The sequence below is a fragment of the Hyla sarda genome, chromosome 1 (assembly GCF_029499605.1).
Source record: "Hyla sarda isolate aHylSar1 chromosome 1, aHylSar1.hap1, whole genome shotgun sequence".
Classification (NCBI taxonomy): domain Eukaryota; kingdom Metazoa; phylum Chordata; class Amphibia; order Anura; family Hylidae; genus Hyla; species Hyla sarda.
In genome coordinates, this window is record NC_079189.1 from 186,768,808 (window position 1) to 186,794,664 (window position 25,857).

Consider the following 25,857-nt stretch of genomic DNA (forward strand, 5'->3'; position numbering starts at 1 on the left):
AAATTATCAATGGAAATCAAATTTATCAACCCATGGAGGTCTGGATATGGAGTCACACTTTCAAAGTGTAAAACCACACTACAGGCTGATCCAACTTTGATGTAATGTCCTTAAAACAAGTCAAAATGAGGCTCAATAGGGTGTGTGGCCTCCACATGCCCGTATGACCTCCCTACAATGCCTGAGCATGCTCCTTATGAGGTGGCGGATGGTCTCCTGAGGGATGTCCTCCCAGACCTGGACTAAAGCATCCGCCAACTGGACAGTCTGTGACGCAATGTGGCGTTGGTGGATGGAACGAGACATGATGTCCCAGATGTGCTCAATCGGATTCAGTTCTGGGGAATGGGCAGGCCAGTCCATAGCATCAATGCCTTCCTCTTGCAGGAACTGCTGACACACTCCAGCCACATGAGGTCTAGCATTGTCTTACATTAGGACGAACCCAGGGCCAATCGCACCAGCATATGTTCTCACAAGAGGTCTGAGGATCTCATCTCGGTACCTAATGGCAGTCAGGCTACCTCTGGCAAGCACATGCAAAGAAATGCCACCCCACACCATTACTGACCCACCGCCAAACCAGTCATGCTGGAGGATGTTGCAGGCAGCAGAACGTTCTCCATGGCATCTCCAGATTCTGTCGCGTCTGTCACATGTGCTCAGTGTGAACCTGATTTCATCTGTGAAGAACACAGGGCGCAAGTGGCAAATTTGCCAATCTTAGTGTTCTCTGGCAAATTCCAAGCGTCCTGCACAGTGTTGAGCTGTAAGCACAACCCCCGCCTGTGAACATCAGGCCATCATACCACCCTCATGTAGTCTGTTTGTGACCGTTTGAGTGGACACATGCACATTTGTGGCCTGCTGGAGGTCATTTTGGGCTCTGGCAGTGCTCCTCCTGCTCCTCCTTGCACAAAGGTGGAGGTAGCAGTCCTGCTGCTGGGTTGTTGCCCTCCTCCACGTCTCCTGATGTACTGGTCTTTCTCCTGGTAGCGCTTCCATGCTCTGAACACTATGCTGACAGACAAAGCAAACCTTCTTGCCACAGCCTGCATTGATGTGCCATCTGGGATGAGCTGCTCTACCTGAGCCACTTGTGTGGGTTGTAAACTCCGTCTCATGCTACCACTAGAGTGAAAGCACTGCCAGCATTCTAAAGTGACCAAAACATCAGCCAGGAAGCATAGGAACTGAGAAGTGGTCTGTGGTCACCACCTGCAGAACCACTCCTTTACTTGGGGTGTCTTGCTAATTGCCTATAATTTCCACCTGTTGTTGGTTCCATTTGCACACCAACATGTGAAATTGATTGTCAATCAGTGTTGCTTCCTGAGTGGACAGTGTGATTTCACAGAAGTGTGATTGACTTGCAGTTACCTTGTGTTGTTTAACCCTTTAACGACGCAGGACGTATATTTACGTCCTGCGCCGGCTCCTGCGATATGAAGCGGGGTCGCGCTGCGACCCCGCATCACATCGCGTCGGTCCCGGCGCTCATCAACGGCCGGGACCCGCGGCTAATATCACACATCGCCGATTGCGGCGATGTGCGGTATTAACCCTTTAGAAGCGACGGTCAAAGCTGACCGCCGCTTCTAAAGCGAAAGGGAAAGTATTCCGGCTAGTCAGTCGGGCTGTTCGGGACCACCGCAGTGAAATCGCAGCGTCCCGAATAGCTTGCAGGACACCGGGAGGGCCCTTACCTGCCTCCTCAGTGTCCGATCGACGAATGACTGCTCCGTGCCTGAGATCCAGGCAGGAGCAGTCAAGCACCGATAACACTGATCACAGGCGTGTTAATACACGCCAGTGATCAGCATGAGAGATCAGTGTGTGCAGTGTTATAGGTCCCTATGAGATCTATAACACTGCAAAAAAAATGTAAAAAAAAGTGTTAATAAAGGTCATTTAACCCCTTCCCTAATAAAAGTTTGAATCACCCCCCTTTTCCCATAAAAAAATAAAAGTGTAAATAAAAATAAACATATGTGGTATCGCCGCGTGCGTAAATGTCCAAACTATAAAAATATATTGTTAATTAAACCGCACAGTCAATGGCGTACGCGCAAAAAAAATCCAAAGTCCAAAAAAGCGTATTTTGGTCACTTTTTATACCATTAAAAAATGAATAAAAAGTGATCAAAAAGTCCGATCAAAACAAAAATCATACCGATAAAAACATCAGATCACAGCGCAAAAAATGATCCCTCATACCGCCCTGTACATGGAAAAATAAAAAAGTTATAGGGGTCAGAAGAGGACATTTTTAAACGTATACATTTTCCTGCATGCAGGTAAGGAGGAAGAAAACGAAAGTGCAAAAACGGAAAAACCCTGAGTCCCTTAAGGGTTTAAAAACCTCTGAAAAAAGAACGGAATCTCTGAGAGGTCGTTCTACTTCTTAATTAATTATATCTTTTTGTAAACCTCATTTACCAGTCTCTCGAAAGTGCAAAAATGGAAAAACCCTGAGTCCTTAAGGGGTTAAGTGTTCCCTTAATTTTTTTGAGCAGTGTACATATTGGGCCAATAGACCGAATAGACTTTTGAAGGTGCAGCCTAAATCTGCTAAGGAAAATACTAACCATCTGAACAAAGAAATGCTTTTTTAAATTTAATTGAATTCAGTATATTGGTAGTTTCTTGCAGAACTGGGGGCAGTGTTTCAATCCAACCATGTAGATGAAGAGTAAGCATGTAACAGATAATTATTAATATTATTTATTTATTATAAAATCTACATTGGTTTGAAATTTTGGACTGATTCCTTTCAAAATTTATGTTTACAAATATCTCTTCAGGGTAAGGTCACGCATAGTGTATACGCAGCATATTTGACAGGGTAAAACGCTGCACATTTTTGTATGTCACCACCACAGCCCTGTGTGAGCAGTAAGATTTGGAGGCAGGCCATGTGCGCCCACATGACTGTGACACATGGGCCCACCTCCAAACTTTACTGCACACACAGGGCTGTGGCAGTGGATTTCTCACAGCATGAAATACACTGCATGTGTGCTATTTGTGTCCTTATCCTAATATTACATATTATATTATGAAATCAGTGCACAATTTTAAAACTTTTTAAATAAAGAAAACAACTAGTGCACGTTGTTTTATTGGTGGTTTTTGTCCCTTATATAAAGGTCTAATTTTCTTTTAAACATGTATGTATAAGTGGTATATATAGTGTATATGTAGGTATAAGTGCATATATGTGTGTGTGTGTGTGTGTGTGTAGAGACATAACTATCATAAAGGGAGTACCTCAATGTTGGGGTTCCTATCACATCATGGAGCCCAGCACTGTACTGTGACTTTTTCCCTTCACACATTAATAGACTCATATAGCTGCCAATGCATTCAGTGGGAGACGAAACAAGGCTCACAAACCTAGCTAGATTAGCAGTAAATTGAGTAGTATTCATTGTACGTACGCAATGCTTTGTAAGGTACACAGCCTGGACTGATTCATTGTAGTAAACAATAGCTATGTGCAGTAACTTCTGAGTTACTAAAGGATGCTATAAGGATTGCGTACACTGAATACCATTCCACGTCTGATTTATTTTTTGCTATGGTGCCCTACAATTCCTGTGTACACCCCTGATAAAGAGAATAATGGTATGTTTTTGCTTTTTCAGAGTCAGATGACCTTGACCTAGGAAAAAAAATAAGTGTCCCCAGAGACATCATGCTGGAAGAGCTTTCTCTCCTCAACAACCGAGGAGCAAGACTTTTTAAGATGAGACAGAGAAGATCTGACAAATACACATTTGAAAACTTTCCTTATGAAATGAGGCCACAGACCAATGTAAGTAACGCAAACATGTTTCTGACTGAATAATATATAACGAAGTGAAAAGAAATGGCCTATTATGATGGTATAATATTAATCACACTCTAGCATAACCTGAAGGGCTGTAGAAGTTTTCCCTGTTGGACTGTCTGTTTAGCACTGACTGTTATATATACAGTAGCTTGTATTCTGTAAAGTACAAACTTATATACAGTAGCTGGTATTCTGTAAAGTACAAACTGGTATATACAGTAGTTTGTATTCTGTAAAGTACAAACTGATATATACAGTAGCTTGTATTCTGTAAAGTACAAACTGTTATATACAGTAGCTTGTATTCTGTAAAGTACAAACTGGTATATACAGTAGCTTGTATTCTGTAAAGTACAAACTGGTATATACAGTAGCTTGTATTCTGTAAAGTACAAACTGGTATATACAGTAGCTTGTATTCTGTAAAGTACAAACTTATATACAGTAGCTGGTATTCTGTAAAGTACAAACTGGTATATACAGTAGCTTGTATTCTGTAAAGTACAAACTGGTATATACAGTAGCTTGTATTCTGTAAAGTACAAACTGGTATATACAGTAGCTTGTATTCTGTAAAGTACAAACTGGTATATACAGTAGCTTGTATTCTGTAAAGTACAAACTGGTATATACAGTAGCTTGTATTCTGTAAAGTACAAACTTATATACAGTAGCTGGTATTCTGTAAAGTACAAACTGGTATATACAGTAGCTTGTATTCTGTAAAGTACAAACTGGTATATACAGTAGCTTGTATTCTGTAAAGTACAAACTGGTATATACAGTAGCTTGTATTCTGTAAAGTACAAACTGGTATATACAGTAGTTTGTATTCTGTAAAGTACAAACTGGTATATACAGTAGCTTGTTTTCTTTGCATTTCAGCCTTATAACCTTATACATAGGTACCAATCACAAGCACTTTAGTGGCCCATCGACCATCACATAACATAAAAAATCTGGATTATTATCATTTCTTCTTATTAAACTGTAGTGGTACAATAATACAAATAAATACAACTTGACATTGTGATATATTTTTCTGCACAAAAGAATGTATATCTATATACATAAGGGTATGCATGTGCAGTTGCTTACAAATATACGTGGAGGTATAGGTACTTGCTAGGCAAAGGGCATACATAGTTAATGCTTTTTAATGTAGGTAATGTTGCCATATAATACATAATAAACACAGAAACAAATTCATAAAACAATATGCAAATCTAAAAACTTTCATCATACTAGCACCAAAATGAGGTCAGTATTTATTATGATCACAAAATGATAATGCATACACAGAGGTGCACATATACACAAACATACAGAAATAGGGATGTAAACACACATAGGCAGTTATATATAGATCCACAAGGCGGTATTTACTCATGCAGCACTAGACAAAGGCTTAATATGTCCATAGTGTTGTGTGTCATTAGTGTGTGATATTAACATGCCCTTCCTAGATGTTAGCATTACACAATATGCAAAAGAATACAGATCATTTAAGGCTAGTCTTGGATATGCTAAAGTGTCCTGCCAGTGCAGGACATGGCTAGGTAGCAGTTTAATGACTGGATTATGAAAAACCAGATAAGCTGGAATAATTCCATTCTTTCTTTTTTCTTTAGAAACAATGCTGTTTGGGAAGCATGATTTGTTTGTTTCCATCACACTCATCTATATAGCTGATTCTATAGATGTGCACATTGATCTTTATGTATGCAGCCAACCCATAGAATCAGCTGTATGTGTATGCACACTTACATGGGCAGTGTCATTATAAAAAAAAACTTGATAAGTCATAGAGTTTTAATTGGTCAGGATCTGAGTGTTCAGTAGAACAAGCCAAGAGAAGTACATGCTTAGCGCATTCTCTCCCAGCTCTTTGTCAAGGGACGGTCTTATAATAGAAGTCTCTGGGATGCACTGCACTCTCAGCTCGTGCCAGAGTGTTACAATTATTTTTTCCCCTAGAATATAAGCATTTTTCTCTGACTTGTCATAGGATAATATCCCATTGGGTGTGGACTCTGATTTCTAGAATGTTTAATGCTTGTGAGCTCCTAACTGACTTTAAAGGGGCTGTCCACCTGTTTATGGAGTCAAAATGTATAAAAAGGAAATTACTAATATATTGTGATCATCCCAAGTGAACACATCATTCATTTCAGCTGTGGGTTTCTTCCTGTAAGTTGTGTTGACAAGTCACAGAGAGCAGACCTCTGTCACTCCTTTCTTCCCTTCCCTCCTGTCAGCAAGTGACGAGATTAGTTATGGAAAGAGGGGAGCTGGTAATACTGCTCATTAGATGAGGCAGCAAACTGACAGAAACTATTGTGCCTGAGAAAGGTTTCCTGCTCCCCTCTTCACATCACTGGTGGGGGAGGAGGGATGGAGCTCTGCTGTCTGTGACGTGACTTTGCGGCTTACAGGAAGAAAGTCAAAGGTTGACCTATTAATTCTGTAAAATGGGGTGACCTACTTATTCTGCATAATAACATATTCATTTTGACACCATACACACATTTTTTTTTTTTTGCTGAAAACCCCTGCCTAATTATTGTTTGCTATAAGAAAGATTGTGTGTTGTTTTTTGTAATGATTATTTCTATATGTACAAATCTTTAAGCTATGAACACCACTGAACTTCCAAATATTCAACAAGGCTGTCTTAAAAGGCAAACATTTGCTTAGATGTTTCTAGAAAACAAGGGAAGCAATTAAATGACCTGCTACTAAATTTCCTAAGAAACAAAGGAAACCACATAATAGTGTTGTTTCCCAGCCACCCGGTTAACAGTTGACTGCTGGAAGTTTCTGGGTCTGGCTTCTTAGAAATAAATAGTTCACATGGGATGTTTGGGAACCAGAACAACCATTGGAGTTTTATTAGCACATGCCACCTTAACACAGCAAATCACCAAGGAAACAAAGGAGATTATCTGGGGAAGTAGAGAGACTTGAAGAAGGGGGATCCATATTTTATAGGCTCGATGATTCTATAGAACTTTAGTCTACCGGATTCTATAGATTCTTTAGTCTACCGGATTCTATAGATTCTTTAGTCTACCGGATTCTACACTAGAAGTAGATATAACCTGTGTAGTATCTACAGTTTTTAATTTGTAACATCTACATTGTGGTGTCCTTCTCCAGATATGTTGTAAAAATGCCCTAAGGGGCAAAGATGTGTCAAAGTGTGACAGGAGACTATATATGTTGTAAAGTTATGACAGCATATACCAACCCTCATTTATATATACACAACAGATGGTGATCAGATCTAACAATATGTCTATTTCCTTCCTCACTTCTTTACAAGTTTTTGTTAGATTTTAAATTAAGGTTAGAAACTCTTCTCAGCAGGGATTTTTCCTGCATTTGTACTTTTTTTTTTCCCATAAACATTTGTGTCATGTTTAATGTCCTCAGATTTTACAGCTCGGTGGGATATTTACAGTATATTTTCTATACAGAAATATAAGAAAAAACAATATTGCATGCACTCAATTCACATCAGTATTCAGCAGAGTCACCTTTGGTAGCATTTAGCGTTTTCGTGAACAGGTTTCTACCAGTATTGCACATAAGGACATTAGTATTTTCTCCTAGACAAATCATTTACCCTGAAAGGTTTAGCCAGCACTAAGCCAGGACTGTATTTACAGCTCATGCTGTCATATGCACTAGGATTGAATTTGTGAATTTTTTTAATGCAGATTTTGTTAGAGTATCCCCATGGGTCTCACCTCAAAACACAGAATGGGATGGAGTGTGTGTGTGTTGGGGGGTGGGGGGGTGTGTGTATGTGTGCTTGCCCTAATGAATGGTGTGTGTTCGTTAAAATACACATCGTTAACAAAAAAAAAGGTCCAAAGTAGTGTGTGGGGGGGGGGGGAGGGGGGTTGGAGGGGGTTGGGCACTGCAACACTCTTAATAGCAGCTATTCTGATCACAATAAGAAGAATCCTGGTGAAGTCTCAATGGGGTGCCAGAACATAGCAATTCCACAAAATATCAGAGAGAGGAAAAATAATGTGCCTGCACTCACCATATAGTTGCAATCAGAGTTGGACTTTATTGTAGTAGGTCCATTCATAAAACTGACTTCACCCCGTGCAGGGAGGGAAAGCAGCTCAGCATCATTTCTCATCACAGAAGATGCGTCTATGACGCGAAACGGTGCTGTTGTTCCAGTGATACGTCCCTTCTCCAGGCTTGGAGCAGCTTTCCCTCCCTGCACCGGGTGAAATATGTTTTATGTACAGAAAAAAAAAAATAGGTCTGCTCCCCCCCCCCCCCCCAAAAATGGGCATGGATGGCACAAGGGGGGGTCTTTTCCATACAGGTACTGCTCTGCTCACCAACGTCCTTGTGTGGGCAGGCAGGGAGGAGTCACGGGAGATTAACCCTCCCACTGCCGGATGTTATTTGTCGGACAGCATTAGGTACAGAGGTTAATTGGTGTTGTTTATTACACCACCGATCACCCTCCTCTTCAAGGTCATCAGGTCACCCAATGACCCGAAATCGCCACAATTCGCGGTGATCGCCGACATGAGGGGGTCTCAGGACAATTTCAGCAGGCATCCCATTCTGATTACTGCCCTGTGTGCGGCAGTGACCAGAAAACCGGAGGACATACAGGTACGCCACTAGTCCTTAAGTACCAGGACGCAAGGGCGTACCTGGACGTCCTTCGTCCTGGAGGGATTAAGAAATAACAGTAACATAGTAGATACAATAGCAATCTCTAAATGGCGCTCTGGAATTGCAATTAGGGTGCTGAAAGGAATAGATGTGTGCTTTCGGGTTGAGTGGCTTTTTAAAGCTTACTTATAATGGAGTCGCGGAGCCTCGTGACTGTTCCCCTTAGATATTTCTGTAACTGGTGATCAGCACAACCACTGATAAATCTAGGCCACTATTTCTGAACGCTATCCCAATGGAGTAAGTGATAGTAACCTCCGGTTCTGGAGGCTTCAAACAGTGAATAATAAAGGGGAATAAACCCATAGGAAGTGCTCTTAAAACGTGACTTTTACTAGTTTGGTTAAAATACACCAAAAATAGTGACCCATTAAAACTGAATTAAATTCTGATTCTGCAATGTACCAATATAAGTATATAACCCAACGCGTTTCCACTGCGTAAAGTGTATGTCATGTGACCATTTAGGTCACGTACCTGCATCCTGATTGCGTGAGATTGCGATACTGCGATCCACATGACCGGGACTCGCACCATGCGATAGCGGTGTTCTGGATATAAGCCCGCATGCCGGAAGTCTGAGCCAGAGCGCCAGTGGCCAGTAACTGGCTCCCTACCACTGTAGGTAGCGCTCGGGCTCATGCTGTTCCAGACTTCAGTAACGTGAGTAGCCAGGTTCTGGCAGTGATTTCTCTTCCAGGTGCCCTGTGCTGTACAGTACCCCTAAAAGGGGAATTTTTTTCTGTTCATTTTCTAGGTATCCTGTGGGGATTGGAGGTATTGAGAACATTTCTAGCCGATGCATGGCTCCAGAAACCACCTGATAGATCTATAGCAATGTTTTTTTGTTCTCCATTTTTCTTACAGGTGCCCTCAGGAAATCTGTTGATCCGGTATTTATTATACAACTTGCTTTGCTTTATGCAGTGTTGGACCTGATTGGATGATTGTATTTTCAGTGTCTATCCATAAGTGTATTGCGCACTATGCATATTTAAATAGCAATATTTGGACCCTCTTTTTATAATATCTTATGGTCTAATATACCAGACCGAAAGAGCAATTTTCCCTTATGATTGTTTCCTCTAAGGAGGCTGCTTTATGCAGCGGAAACGCGTTGGGCTATATACTTATATTGGTATATTGCCATTACATCAGAATTTAATTCAGTTTTAATGGGTCACTATTTTTGGTGTATTTTATTTTGTGTTCAAATAGAGCTATCTGTGGGTTCTGGAGCAGTTATATGGTTGATTGGTGAGGATAACTCCGCTGTCAATTCCTGCACGGTAATAACATTTTGGCTTCTACTTTGCTTCTTCAGCTGAGAGAGATTCAACATTGCATAGAGCTCTAAGCAGGAATTTCTGGAGGGCATTCAGAGGATGCTTTTGCACCTACAAGGTTACAGGGGTTATCCAGGATTCTTCAAGGAACTACACTACTCTTGTCCTCAGTTTGTGTGTTTGTATTGCAGCTCAGTTCTATTGAAGCGAATGGAAGTTGTAATTCTACACACAACTTGAGGACTGGTATGGCCTTGATTCTGGATCAAAGCAGTCATGTTTTTCATATCCTGGACTACCCCTTTAAAGCTATCAAATATATTCTTTAATTTTATTGAAATCTGTCCATAATGTTTTATAACTATTAAATTGTTTCCAGCGATAATGACTGCTGCTCATGTCATTTGTGTACATTAGGACATTTACAGCTCAGTTAAAAAGCCCCCTATAAAGAGATACCAATAATTTCTGTAATAACGGAAGTAACATGGACATAGCTCTTCTTTACTGAATTCAGATTAGAGTGATACAGGTTACATCATAATATGTCTGAGTGCCGTACACTAGACTACACTGTGTACTGTAGTGTCTGTACACAGCGCCCAAAACATTCTCCTTTATGATACATCGAGCTATGAAAGCAACTATGACAGCTCCGTCAGTAAATCCGTATTCATAGACTGACATTATGTCATTGACTTCCTGCTGTAAAATATTAGTCATTGTCTGAAAAGGGAAACATATGACTTCACAAGTCTCATTAGCCTGTACAGTGTGTACACTGTCATTGTTAACCCTTTAATGGCTAATAATGTGACGTTTTTAATCTATGCTTTTTCCTTATAGAGAAGGCTAATGAGGATATACAGTAGATTTTCATGAAAAATTGGAAAAGGCAAATTAGACTGGAAATTTGTATATTTTTGGAAGGATGAAGCTATATGTTTTTATTTATTTATATCCTAAACCAGACCGGTTTTTCCTTCTTATCATTGTGGGGAGAAAAAGAGACAAAGAAGGAGGATTTTGTCCTCACATACCGATCCCATATTCTGTCCCCATATCTTATCCTCATATCCTGACCATATATCCTCACCTCATATCCCAACCTTATATCCCATCCTCATGTCCAGATCTCATATCTCAACCTTATATCCCGACCTCATATACTGTCCTCACAGCCCCACCTCACAGCCCCACCTCACATCCCGACCTCCCATCTCGACCTCACATCTCAACCTTATATCCCGACCTTTGATCCCATCCTTATATCCCATCCTTATATCTCAACTCCACATTCCGTCCCCATACCCCGACATCATATCCCGTCCTCATATCCTGTCCTCATATCCTAGCCTCATATCCCATCCTCACATTCTGACCTTATATCTCGACCTAATTTCCCATCCACATATCCTGTCTTAATATCCCAACCATATATCACCACCTCATATCCCATCCTCATATCCCAACCTCATATCTTAACCTTATATCCCTACCTAATATCCTGTTCTCACATCCCCACCTCACATCCCCACCTCCTATCCCAAACTCATATCCTGTCCTCATATCCTGACTTTTTATCCTGTCCCAATATCTTGTCCATATATATATATATATATATATATATATATATATTATCCTCATATCCCGCCCTCAGGTGGGGCTGAGTTGTGATGAAGATATTGTAAGCCGAAAATAGAAGGGGACGTGGCTTTGTGGGTGTGGGCATAATTTGCCAGCCAGACCGATGCCCAAAAGGGTAGAAAATAAAAGGGTATGTGGCTTAAATGGTGGGCGTGACTTTGTGAGATGGGAGTGGCATGTGGGGAGGGTGTGGCTTGCAAGCAGGACTGAAGCACTCACTAGGAGATGCAGAGCGGAGCTTGTGGAGTAAGGTACCAGAAGTCCTATATACTTGCATGGGACTTGAAACAAAAACCCCATCCTTCACATAAGGGGGTAGGTTAGAGTTAATTTAACTATCCTATATTTTTATTTGACATAGAAGTAATATGTGTACCAAGTATTATAGAAATAGTTCCAGCCGTATGGACCTTATATTCATTCCCAGACATGCATGGGATATTAAACAAAAACCCTGACCCTTGCAAATGAGGTAGGTTAGGGTTATAAAAGCGGTACTCAACTGGTGAACCGTGGTTCAGATCCGGACCCTGGCGGCCAGTCGTCTGGACCTCTTGCCGGTTCAGGTAACCGGCCAGAGGTGGCAGCCGCTGTCCTGGAATTCACATGTATCAGTGTCTTTTAGACACCGATACAAATCAATAGCTGAGTGCTGATGGAGCGAGGGAACACTGTGCTCCCTGCCCAGCCATCGCTTATCATATGATGCAAGCTGCGCGATTAGCACTGCCTGCATTATCTGCTCTGGCCAGGCCTGATTAACCCCTTAAGGAGCTGTGCAGTTTCATACTAGATCTAGCAATACTGGGTCATCTGGCCCTGCCACTTAGGAGCATTAGTGGGGGAATGGGGGGGGGGAATCATAAGTAAGTGATTCTTGCATGATATCTTAATCTTATGGAGTCGTTCAAGGGTGGGCATAGTAAGCTAAATGTGTGCAAAGGGTAATGACATTTTAACATATCATGTACTCATGTGAAACTTCAAATAACATAAATGACATTCCCTATAATCAAAGGCACAATAGGGTTGCTGTAAGTCTCTGGACTATAGGAAGCAGGAAAGCGTAAAGCACAATACCAACTAGTAAACAATGGTTGGGGAAGACATAAAGGTCTACTATCACCATCCAGAACATCAGGTCGGAGAATTCGGGACGTGACGATCCTTAGCCAGTTGTCGCAGGATAGTTAATGTCTCAGCAGGACAATCTGTGGGGTGTGCAGTAGGCCATTGGAAGGGGTGTACTTTGGAGGGTAGATAACCTGGATGGCGTCTGCATCTCTTCTTTTCAGGACTGATGAAGGGGGCCCCCGAGATCGGGTTGAGAGTAGGAGAACTGTCTTCCATGGGGTCCTGGTGGTCTGGTAGGATGCAGAAGAATTCGGCAGCCTCTTTAGGATGGTGAAAGGTACGGGTGCAGCGGTCCGGGGATTGAACATGCAGTATAGCAGGGTATTGAAGCCGGAATTTAAGGCCCTTGTTAAATAAGAAGGAGCAGACGGAGCTAAAAGCCTTTCTCTTCTTGGTGACTTCAACAGAGTAGTCGGCAAATAAAACAACCTTAAATCCTCGGATTAACAGTGGGGTCTTGCACGCTCTGAAGATTCGCAGGATTTCCTCCTTGTCATTATAGTCCAAGTAGCGCATAATCACTTGTCTCAGGCAAGGATCTTTATGAGAGCGACTGTCCCCTGACTGCTGTATAGGGGTACCTACCCTGTGAGCTCTTTCCACCCGTCTCCGTTGCATCAGGCCGAGGGCCTCTGGCAGCTCTGTTTCACAAAGCTGTTGTAGTTGCTGGGGCTTAACAATTTCAGGCAAACCAACCATGCGTAGGTTGTTGCATCTGGATCTATTTTCCAGAACTTCAATGCGTTCTTTGAGGTAAGCAGTTTCATGCATGACGTGTTTAATCGCCGATATGGAGGCAGTAGAGTTGTCTTCCACTTTCTGTACCCTGTCTTCCACTTCTGTAACACGCTGGGTAGTTTTAAACAGGTCTACCTGCACCGATTGTAGCGTGGACGAAAGTGTCTCAATCATGGCGGCTCGTAATTCTGGGAACAGGCGCTCTGCCACAGCCGCAGCGTGCAGCTTGAAATCCACTCGGGAGAAGGCGCCGGCTATCTCACCCCCGGTACCTGAGGACGGCAGGTCCGCTCCATGCTCCAGTGTCAGCTGATACCGGTCCGTGATAGGCGGAATGGCGGTGTCCATCTCTGACTGTAGCTTCGGCATAGCTGTGCTGGCTTGTGGAGTGGGGTGGTGGGTGGGGCCAGCTGCCGTCTTCTCCTCAGCTGCCGCAGCCATGATGGAGCTGGAGTCTTCTGAGGCCCCAGAAAAGCCCCCGGGAATCCTCTGACTGCCCGGCGGTTTGGTAAGGTACCACTCCATATAAATGATTACAGCGCCCTCACCGTATTCTCCCGTCCCTCCGTTCACGATTTGGTGCGGGTAGTAACTGCTGGTAGGGTATGTGAAAGTTGCACAGGCGGAAGCCGGTGAAAGTGCTTCCTCACATCCCTGCGCCGGAACCGGAAGTCCTCTTTACTGTAATTTTATTCAAGCCTCGGTAGTCAATCAATTAAGTTTATCGCTGAGCCAGAGTCCAGGAAGGCAAGAATGGAGATGATCTCTTTGGAGGGTAGAAAAAACTGAACCGTCAAATTTAAGCATGGAGAGGTGGTTTTCACACCTAAGGAGGCCTCTCCCACAAACCCTAGGTGCGAGCGTTTCCCTGTGACTGTGGACACAGAGGACAATCCTTGAGGAAGTAATCTGCACTGGCGCAGTATAGACACAGATTCTCAGTTCGTCAGCGAGTTCTTTCCTGCAGGGTCAAGCGAGACCGATCCACCTGCATAGCCTCCACTGCGGGGGGCAACGTAGAAGGTTGCGGTGGTTGCTGGAAAACAGGTGCCAGACAAGGAAAGTGCCGAGGTCTTGCAGACTTCCTTTCTTGGCGTAGTTCCTCACGTTGCTCAGAGAAACGGATATCAATCCGGGATGCCAACTGTGAGGACATCCTTGATATGGCTTGATAATCATTTTTTAAAGGTAGCGCAAAGAACATTAAAACTCTGATGCCAGGGTACAAAATCATATGGCATACTCGCCCACAGAGGAATTGCCCTGAGATAGACTCAGCAATGCCAACTCAGCGGAGGAAGCTCGGTCAGGTTCTTCGAAGACACCATGAAATTCCAACAGTAATGCCTGGAGATTAGTAGTGAGAGCATCACTGTGATCCCAAAGCGGAGTTGCCCAGGCCAAAGCCCTTCCAGTTAAGAGACTGATGACGAAGGCCACCTTTGCTTGTTCCGTAGGAAACTGTTCCGACATGAGTTCTATGTGCATGGAGCACTGAGTCACAAAACCACGACAGGACTTGGGATCCCCTTTATATTTCTCTGGAAGAGACAAGCGGAGTTTTGATCCGGAAACAACTGCAGGAGCGGGAGACAAGATTGCAGGAGGCTGTGGCGGTTGTTGTTGTTGAGCAGTGAGTAACTGCTGCATCATGGTGGATAACTGGCTCAACTGCTGTTCCTGCCGGGCCAACTGCTGTGACTGGAGTGCCACAATGGAAGCAAGATCCAGATTATCAGGCAGCGGGATTCCAGCGGGATCCATGGCCGGATCCTGCTGTTACAGAGCTGGATGTGGATCCTCTAACCTGTGTGGCTGGTGACTCGGACCGTATCGGGGAGTGGAGTCTAAGGTGCCGCTGGTCTTCACCAGAGCCTGCCGCAAGACACGATGGGCTTGCTGCGGCAGGCGACACCCAGGCCGCTACCCCCAACACAGCTCAACCACAAAGGTAGCTGGGCAAGGCGAGGTACCAAAGGATAAGGCAGTAGCGTAGTCAGACATAGCAGAAGTTCAGGGCAGGCGGCAAAGGTGCAAAGTCAAATAACGTAGCGGGAAGGTCTGGATACACGGATAAGGCAAACAGGCAAAATGGAACGCTTAATCTCAGGATAGTGTCACTGAAGATCTGGCACGGAAAAGGGGGAGGTGCAAGAACTTATAGACAAGTGTCAGGTGTGTAACATAATTATGGGCGCACTGGCCCTTTAAATTTCAGAGCGCCCTAGGGGACAGGGACACACGTGCCGGAGCTGAGAAGCAGCAGCAGAGGAGTCAGAAGAGCATGGTAAGTGAAGGGCTGGGACTCGCATCGGGTGCGAACCAGACTGACACAGCCAGACTGACACATTCACCAGGAGATGCAGAGCGGAGCTTGTGGAGTAAGACACCAGAAGTTCTATATACTTGCATGGGACTTGAAACAAAAACCCCATCCTTCACATATGGGGGCAGGTTAGGGGTTAATTTAGCTATTAAATATTTTTATTTCACATATAAGTAACATGTGACCAAGTATTATCGAAATATCTCCAGCTGTTGGGAAATTATGCAGTAATATGACCAAAATAAACAATAAAACTTAGTTTTTAATATATATGCGAATAAAAAGGGAATGAATCCCAAACCATCAAAAACCAAACTGGCACAAAGCCATAAACAACAAGTCCAATCACGAGAGTTTGCCTATGTAAAAAATGCCTACCCCCAATCAGGGTTTACGACAAAGACAAACAACCTGCGTGGATCTATCCGAGCGATCCAGCAACAACTTGTTGGACCGGTCGTATAGATCCATGCAGGTTGTTTGTCTTTGTTGTAAACCCTGATTGGGGGTAGGCATTTTTTACATAGACAAACTCTTGTGATTGGACTTGTTGTTTATGGCTTTGTGCCAGTTTGGTTTTTGGTGGTTTGGGATTCATTCCCTTTTTTTCACCTATATATTAAAAGCTAAGTTTTAGTGTTTATTTCGGTGATATTATTTTGATTGACACACTAAAAAATCTTTGTACGGTGACTTGAAATTATGCAGTAACATAAATTTCCCATAGACTTTTATGGGACTTTAAATAAAAACCCTGACCCTGGCAAAAGGGAGTGAGTAAGGGTTAAATTACCTATCCTATGTTTGTTGTTGACATATAAGTAACATGTGCCAAGTTTCATGTTAATCTTTAGCGGTTTGGACGTGATGCTGGAACACACACACACACACACATACATACACAAATTGGCCCACATTTACTACTAGCTTAGTATCCGGCGTTGCCCGGTTTTTCCTTCCTCATCCTTGTTGGGAAGGAAGCTTTTGACTTCATATCTCATCCCCATATATTGTCCTCATATCCCGACCTCATATCCCGACCTCATATCCCGACCTCATATCCCGACCTCATATCCCGACCTCCTATCTCGTCCTCATATCCTGTCCTCATATCAAAACCTTATATCCCGACATCATATCCCGACCCCCTATTCCGACCTCCTATCCCGACCTCCTATCCCGTCCTCATATCTCAACCTCCAATCCCGACCTCCTCTCTTTGTGAGATGGGGTATGGCTTGCAAGCCGGATTTGTACATTCACCAAGAGATGCAGAGTGGAGCTTGTGGAATAAGGTACTGGAAGTCCCATATACTCGCATGGGACTTGAAACAAAAACCCATCTTTTACGTAAAGGTGTAGGTAAGAGTTAATTTAACTATCATATATTTTTATTTGATATATAAGTAATATGTGTACCAGGTTTTATTGAAATATCTCCAGCCGTACGGAAGTTATGTGGGAACATACATTTCCCATTGATTTGCATGGGACTTTAAACAAAAACCCTGACCCTCACAAATGGGGGTAGTTAAGGGTTAAATTAACTATCCTGTATTTTAAGTGAACATATAAGTAACATATGACCAAGTATTATCGAAATATCTCCAGCCGTTTGGAAGTTATGCAGTAACATGTATTTCCCATAGACCTGTATGGGACTTTAAACAAAAACCCCGACCCTGGCAAATAGGGGTGAGTAAGGGTTAAATCACCTATCCTATGTTTGTTGTTGACATATAAGTAACATGTGTGCCAAGTTTCATATTCATATCTTCAGCCGTTTGGACGTGATGCTGGAACATACACACATACATACATACATACACACACACATTGGCCCTCATTTACTAAAGTCCAACCGACTCTTTTTCTCGGTTATTGCGCCGAAATTTTAGTCGCACAACCGACACTTTAGAAAACACTCAGTGTTTTTTTTCACACCCAAGCTGATAAACAAGGATAATTGTTGTAATGTTTGAAAAATTATATGAATACTTTTGATTCATGGAAACATTTTTAAACAAACAAGTCTAAACCATTTTGACTCTCACAACTAATTTCTTTAGGTCGGAGTTTGTGCGACACAATTGACTAGTGCGACACAAAAAAACGTGCGACACAAAAATAACCGACATGTGTGACAGAATAGTAAATAAGCCTGAAAAAAAAGACGAGTGATATTGAAATCACTTCAGAATAAACACTCCACTCTTAGTAAATCAGGGCCATTGAGTTTTATATATATATATATATATATATATATAGATTGCAAATGGGTTGTGCGCCAGAATTTCTGTCTCCGCCAGAATTTTCACCAGAATTTGCGTCAGAATTGAAAAAAACCTGACTAACTCTCCATTTTGCTAAGAAAACCCAAAAGTGGGTGTGGTCACATAAAAGGGGCGTGTTCCCAACACTTTCGCAAAAAAACAACATATTTACTCCACAGAAAATGTGGTGGATTTGAGCTAAGGAAAAACCTACAGATCAGAACATGTGTAAAAAAAGTAAAGTGAAGGGAAAGTGGAAAATGTAGGGAAACCTTAGTAAATACCATGGAAAATAAATTGTAGAGAATTAAAATCCACAAAGAAACTTACACTACACTCCACGTTCCATGCAACACAGTTTGCGACCAAAAAAACAAAACCCTCCATTTTACAAGAAAAACTCTGAAAAGGAGGCGTGGTCACGGGGGAAAGTGGGCATGGTCCCGACAAAGGGGGCGTGTCCCTGAAAGTTTTGAAAAATACCAACATATTTACTAAGGTTTCCACAGAAAATGTGATGGATTTGAACATGTGTAAAAAAAAAAAAAAAAAAAAAAATCAGGGAAAAAGTGCAAAATGCAGGGAAACTTTAGTAAATACCTTGGGAAAATACCAGTCAGAAATCAAAACCCACAAAGAAAACTGCACTCCACTCTTAGAAAATAAACCCCAATGAGTTATGTATATGTGTGTGTGTGTATATATATATATATTGAGAGACATAAAGATTTGGTCACAATGCGAAAAGGAAAATACAAGACAAATAATGTTTGTTCCTGGTAATATTTGGCTCCACATATATATTTCTCAGCAGATATATAACTCAACCCTATGATTTAGTGCTGTGTTTACTGGTGCATTGTCGCCCATTATCAACACAACATAAGCCTTCATAGCACATTGGCATTTTTCGGCTTTTGTTTTAATAATAATAAAGTTTTACATCCTCCACTTAATTAATGCTTTTCTCTCGTGCTAACTTCTCTGTTTTAGCTTTTCCCTAAAAACATCCAGAGATGACAAAGAAGGGGAAACTTACAAACAAAAGTCATTAAAAGTTATTAAAAATCCTTATTAAAAGGCTTACGTATTTAGGAAAGACCCTTTTTAAATGAAGGCCTCTATAAGGTAAAACAAAGCACAGCCCCACCATAATAAAGATTGGTCAATCTGTACCCACATGATACGCTCCGTTACAGGTGCTGACTGCATTCACATTCATAACATTATACCGTTAGACTGTTCAGAGCACCAGATTGTGACCTCTTCTGACTAGGTTGTATGTGCCATTTACATTTAGCATATTGTGATGTACACATGGCAGAGCCATTGGCATAAAGCCTGTATGCAGACATATGAAGTGTCATTCCATTTTATGTGTAGTTGTTACACTCTGCTCTCCGGCAGCAAACACCGGCCGCGAGCGCTAAATCCCTGTGTCCCTGTCTGCCAGCGGGGCCCCATGTTCCACTGCCGCCTCCTCTCATCTCCGGTTAGGGTTGCCACCTTTCCCTCAGAAAAATACCGGTCATGGGTGTGGCTATGTGAGGGTGGAGCTACAAAAGGGGAGGGACCAGATTGCACAGGGGCTGAGGGATCAGGGGTTTAAGAAATGGCATGGGGGATGGGAGGGGGGTTTAAGAAATGGCATAGGGGATTGGAGGGATACAATATATATGTGGGGGGAATTTTCCTATATCGCACAAAAAAAATTACATTTAGAGAATACCTACCAAAACCCTATTTATACCAGCGGCGGCGGTAGTGGTGGTGCGCGACAGCAACGCTGGCTCTCTCTGATGACGCGTGACGTCCCTCTGCGCAACGTCAGATAAACAGGCTAATCAGACAGTATCACACATGACAGGATTAGATACACAGGCTCAGCAGACAGTATCCCACATGACAGGATTAGATACACAGGCTCAGCAGATAGTATCCCACATGACAAATTTGGATATACAGGCTCAGCTCACAGTATCACACATGACAGGATTAGATACACAGGCTCAGCTCACAGTATAACACATGACAGGCTTAGATACACAGGCTCAGCAGACAGTATCGCACATGACAGGATTAGATACAGAGCGCAGCAGATAGTTTCACACATTAAAACATTAAATCAGTGTTTCCCAACCAGGGTGCCTCCAGCTATTGCAAAACTACAACTCCCAGCATGCCCGGACAGCCAAAGGCTGTCTGGGCATGCTGGGAGTAATAGTTTTGCAACAGCTGGAGGCACCCTGGTTGGGAAACACTGCATTAAATACACAATTTTGCAGAGAGGTCTCACCAGTCTCTTGTCTTCACTTTCTCCTTTCCCCGGGCGCCTCCAGGTTAAGGAATGTCCGGGGTTGAGGAGGAATTGGGTGGGCAATTATTTATCCCATGGGGCCACATGAGAAACTAAAAATATTGTGGAGGGCCGGGTAATTGTCCCCCAGATCAGGCAGCATAGTTGTCCCCCCAGATTAGGAGCATAGTTGTCCCCCAGATTAGGCAGCATAGTTGTCCCCCAGATTAGGAGCATAGTTGTCCCCCAGATTAGGAGCATAGTTGTCCCCCAGATTAGGAGCATAGTTGTCCCCCAGATTAGGAGCATAGTTGTCCCCCAGATTAGGCAGCATAGTTGTCCCCCAGATTAGGAGCATAGTTGTCCCCCAGATTAGGAGCATAGTTGTCCCCCAGATTAGGAGCATAGTTGACCCCCAGATTAGGAGCATAGTTGTCCCCCAGATTAGGCAGCATAGTTGTCCCCCAGATTAGGCAGCATAGTTGTCCCCCAGATTAGGCAGTTTACCCCCCCCCCCCCCCCTACACACACACACACACACACATATATATATACACAGACACAGACACATATATACAGACACATATATACAGACACATATATACACAGACACTCACCCGCCCTGCGCTGCAGAGGGAGACAGGATACACGGCCTCTCCCCTCCCTGCTCTGCCTATGGAGGGTTGTAAGACTGCACGGGGCAGAGAGAAGGCGGGGGAGGGGGAGAGAGGAGACAGGAGGTCACGCCCCCTCCCCAGGACTGTACAATCTCTTCCTGTCATCGCACGGAGCTCTCCCTGTCACAGGCTGCTGGTGTCAGACCTGGGCATTGTACGGCCGGTCATGAAAGCAGTGCTCTTCTGGGGATGCTGCTCCGTCCGCCCCTGTCAGTGAATGAAAAATACCGGCCATTGCATGGCCGGTATTTTTCATCCAAACTTACCGGCACAGCCCGGAATGTAGATGAAAATACCGGCTGTAAAATACCAACAGGGTGGCAACCCTATCTCCGGTGCGTGCGCCCCCATCTCCTAGGGCGCGTGCACTGGAGCTCTGAAATTTAAAGGGCCAGCACACCCATATTCACTGTTTGCACCTGACACTACATTATAAAGTCCCTGCACCTCCCACACTTCCCTGCTGGATCTTCAGTGCCCCTAGCCTGAAATTAAGCATTTTTTTTTTTTTTTGCCTGTTTTCCTCTTCCTGTGTATCCAGACCTTCCTGCTCCGTTATTTGACTATCCATCTTTGCTGCCTGCCCTGACCTCGTGCTAAGTTTGACTACGCCTCTGCCTCATCCTCTGGTACCTCATTGGCCAGCTACCTGTGTGGTTGAGCCGTGTTGGGGGTAGCGACCTGGATGTCACCTGCCACAGCAAGCCCATTCTGCCTTGTGGCGGGCTCTGGTGAAGACCAGTGGCACCTTAGACTCCGCTCCCCGATACGGTCCGACTCATCGCCACACAGGTTAGTAGGATCCACATCCAGCTCCGTTACAGTAGTACCTCTGTATGACATGTATTGTGGGAAATACCTCCATATTATGGCATCTGATGCTGTTATGTATTGATCTCTAATACATCTATGTGAATTTATAAATGTTGCTATAAGGCATATTTTAGGTTCACATGTGTGTCAGAAACGTGAATCATGCATTGGGGGTTTACCTGTGTGACAAGACTTGGCACGTTACATGCAATAAATATAAATAGCGTTGGTTTTGTGCCATGCTTTAACTATGTTTACAGACTTAGTCAGTGGTACTGTTTGCAGGAATCTTTTCTTCTCCATTTCACTTTAGGCGATACTTTGCTCTTTCGTAGATTTTTGTAGACTTTTATACATACTTATATACACCCTTCCAGTAGCTATACAGGGTTAGAATCTTGTGCATATTATGTCTTTTAGTGAATCAATAAAGTATATTCATTTGATTAGGACTGGTTAGTGTCCCAGTAGGTATGGGGAACCCTAGTGGTGGGATTTTCAGGAGTCGTCTTCTTTATAAAATATTCCAAAATTTTTAGAAGCTGTTTTCTTTATTAAATACTCAAAAAAGTTTAAAGGGGTACTCCGCCCCAAACATCTTATCCCCTATCCAAAGGATAGGGGATAAGATGTCAGATCGCCGGGGTCCCGCTGCTGGGGACCCCGGGGATCGCTGCTGCAGCACCTCGCTATCATTACTGCGCAGAGCGAGATCGCTCTGCACGTAATGACGGGCAATACAGGGGCCGGAGCATCGTTACGTCACGGCTCCGCCCCTTGTGACGTGTCATCACGCCCCCTGCCATAGACTTGCATTAAGGGGACGGGCCGTGATGTCATGAGGGGCGGAGCCATGACATCACGCTGCTCCGGCCCCTGTATCGCCCGTCATTACGCACAGAGCGAACTTGCTCTGCGCAGTAATGATGGCGAGGTGCCGCAGCAGCGATCCCCGGGGTCCCGAGCAGCGGGACCGCGGTGATCTAACATCTTATCCCCTATCCTTTGGATAGGGGATAAGATGCCAGGGGCGGAGTACCCCTTTAAACAACAATATTACAAGAGGCCCTTAATTTTCAACAGTAACAACTTAGAAAAGGTTTTTAGATCTGACAGTGCCCATTTAAGGAAGAGATAGTTATGTAATATCCTCCCCAGTATCCTTCAACATGACGACAGCAATAGCACTTCTACGCTAGCTTGTAACAACCTGTGTAACTATCACAATGGACTGCTGTGCACAATCTGATCTTATAAATAGTAAGTGTTAGATGTCATTCTCCTGTTATCTCTGAGCTGCCCCATAATGTCCAGTCACATGACAGCAGACGTCAGTAGATACACACTGCTGTACCTGATCACTGTCCTCAGGAGCTAGGTATACATCATCTCAGTGACCTGTAGTCCTGCACCAACAATTTCACTTAATGGTCTGTGTCTGAAAGGAAGTTAGTATGCCGCCAAGTAGTTGCATTCAATTTCCATACTGCACGGTCAGAGCACAGTGTGGGCTGAATAGAAAAGCCGGATCATAAGCACAAGCTAAATACAAAGCCACATTACACGTGGTGAGCAGATGACTCATATTCTTGTTAATATTTTACTTTAGTTCCTGCCTCCACAGGTGGCTGCAGACTGAGAAAGTTGAATGTTTTGCTCGAAACTTAACAGTACTCTGTGTACAATAATAAAGTACTGGGTACATTGCGAAACGGAGAATGACTGAATGTAGGAGAGGTCATTTCATGTTGTATTTCATCAGGTGACTAAACTTGATTTGCCTCAGACATGGTACACAGAACATTTCTGTGGGGGTAGGGCGGAAGGAAAGAAGAAAAAAGGAAGGAAGGTAGAAGAGAAGGAATTTAGGAAGGAGAGGAAGAAACTAAGAAAAAGGAAAGGAAAAAAGGAAAAAAATACACTGCTCAAAAAAATTAAGGGAACACTTAAACAACACAATGTAACTCTAATCACACTTCTGTGAAATCACACTGTCCACTCAGGAAGCAACACTGATTGACAATGCTGTTGTGCAAATGGAACAGACAACAGGTGGAAATTATAGGCAATTAGCAAGACACCCCCAATAAAGGAGGGGTTCTGCAGGTGGTGACCACAGACTACTTCTCATGCTTCCTGGCTGATGTTTTGGTCACTTTTGAATGCTGGTGGTGCTTTCACTCTAGTGGTAGAATGAGACGGAGTCTACAACCCATACAAGTGGCTCAGGTAGTGCAGCTCATCCAGGATGGCACATCAATGTGAGCTGTGGCAAGAAGGTTTGCTTTGTCTTTCAGCGTAGCGTCCAGAGCATGGAGGTGCCACCAGGAGACAGGCCAGTAGATCAGGAGACATGGAGGAGGCCGTAGGCGGCAACAACCCAGCAGCAGGACCGCTACCTCCACCTTTGTGCAAGGAGGAGCACTGCCAGAGCCCAAAATGACCTCCACCAGGCCACAAATGTCCATGCATCCACTCAAACGGTCAGAAACAGACTCCATGAGGGTGGTATGTGGGCCGACGTCCACAGGTGGGGGTTGTGCTTACAGCCCAACACTGTACAGGACGTTTGGCATTTTCCAGAGAACACCAAGATTGCCAAATTCACCACTGACGCCCTGTGCTCTCCACAGATTAAAGCAGGTTCACATTGAGCACATGTGACAGACGTGACAGAGTCTGGAGAACGTTCTGCTGCCTGCAACATCCTCCAGCATGACCGGTTTGGCGGGGGGTCATTAATGGTGTGGGGTGGCATTTCTTTGGAGGGCCTCACAGCCCTCCATGTGCTTGTCAGAGGTAGCCTGACTGCCAGTGGGTACTGAGATCCTCAGTCCCCTTATGAGACCATATGCTGGTGTGGTTGGCCCTGGGTTCCTCCTAATGCAAGACAATGCTAGACCTCATTTGGCTGGAGTGTGTCAGCAGTTCCTGCAAGAGGAAAGCATTGATGCTATGGACTGGCCCATCCGTTCCCCAGACCTAAATCCGATTGAGCACATCTGGGACATCATGTCTCGCTCCATCCACCAATGCCACATTGCACCACAGATTGTCCAGACTCATCAGGAGCATGCCCAGGCATTGTAGGGAGATCGTACGGGCACATGGAGGCCACTCACACTACTGAGCCTCATTTTGACTTGTTTTAAGGACATTACATCAAAGTTGGATCAGCCTGTAGTGTGGTTTTCCACTTTGATTTTGAGTGTGACTCCATATCCAGACTTCCATGGGTTGATAAATTTGATTTCCGTTGATAAGTTTTGTGTGATTTTGTGGTCAGCACATTCAATTATGTAAAGACGAAAGTATTTCATACGATTAGTTCATTCATTCAGATCTAGGATGTGTTATCTTAGCTCAGAATGCCCCTGAACTCTTGTAGGCCACAAGCCTAAAGTAGCCTTTGACTTTTAGTTTAGAATAAGAGATTCAGCAGGGATATTATAACCCTCTGATTTGCTATATGGCCCTCGACTTTTTATATGGCTTTTTGCTTTGTTATATGGCTCATCTGCAGATAAAGGTGTTAGAACAACAACTGACCTACAGCCCAACATGATGTACACAGTTTTATATCTTTTTAGCTTTCTAGTAGCCTGTAATTGCTCATATACTATGTTGCCTGCTTACTTATCTTTACACATTGTTATACAAAACCTTTGTTTTGTTATAACATGTTTAAAAATGCAATAAAAACATCATCTAAAATAAAACATTTATTAAAGCTTTTAAGCACACCAACGGTATGACAAACGATCATGGTTAATGCAGAGACTACAAACTTAAAGGGCACCTGCCACCAAGTAAAGTTGACTAATTATCTTCTCTGCGTGTTCCCCTCTTTACCCTGAGTCCACAGCATGTTTTCTTTTTAAATTTCGCCCATTATTTCTCTAGTTAGGGCTTTATAATGTCTGCTCACTGTTTCTCTGCTTTTGCTGCTGCAGGGGGACATTACCCGGCAGGCGTGATGTCACCTGAAGCCTGCTTAGTAATGCTTCTGCCTTTCCCTGTTCTATGCTGCCCTTGGGATCGGGAGCGCGCATAGAATAGGGAGCCAATCACGGCAGGCAGGCTGTGAGTTCCCTCATCGCCAGGCATACAGAGAGAAGG

General features: G+C 43.6%; 1 protein-coding gene across 3 annotated transcripts in view; it reads left to right on the forward strand.

Annotated features, from left to right (window-relative positions):
- MYOZ2 (myozenin 2) overlaps positions 1-25,857 on the forward strand; it is a 100,170-nt gene that overhangs the window by 48,419 nt on the left and 25,894 nt on the right. For all 3 annotated transcript variants that reach the window (XM_056565814.1, XM_056565796.1, XM_056565806.1), the window contains one exon: positions 3,648-3,817. In XM_056565814.1, coding sequence (XP_056421789.1) covers positions 3,648-3,817 — 170 coding nt within the window. The remainder of the gene's footprint in view (positions 1-3,647; positions 3,818-25,857) is intronic.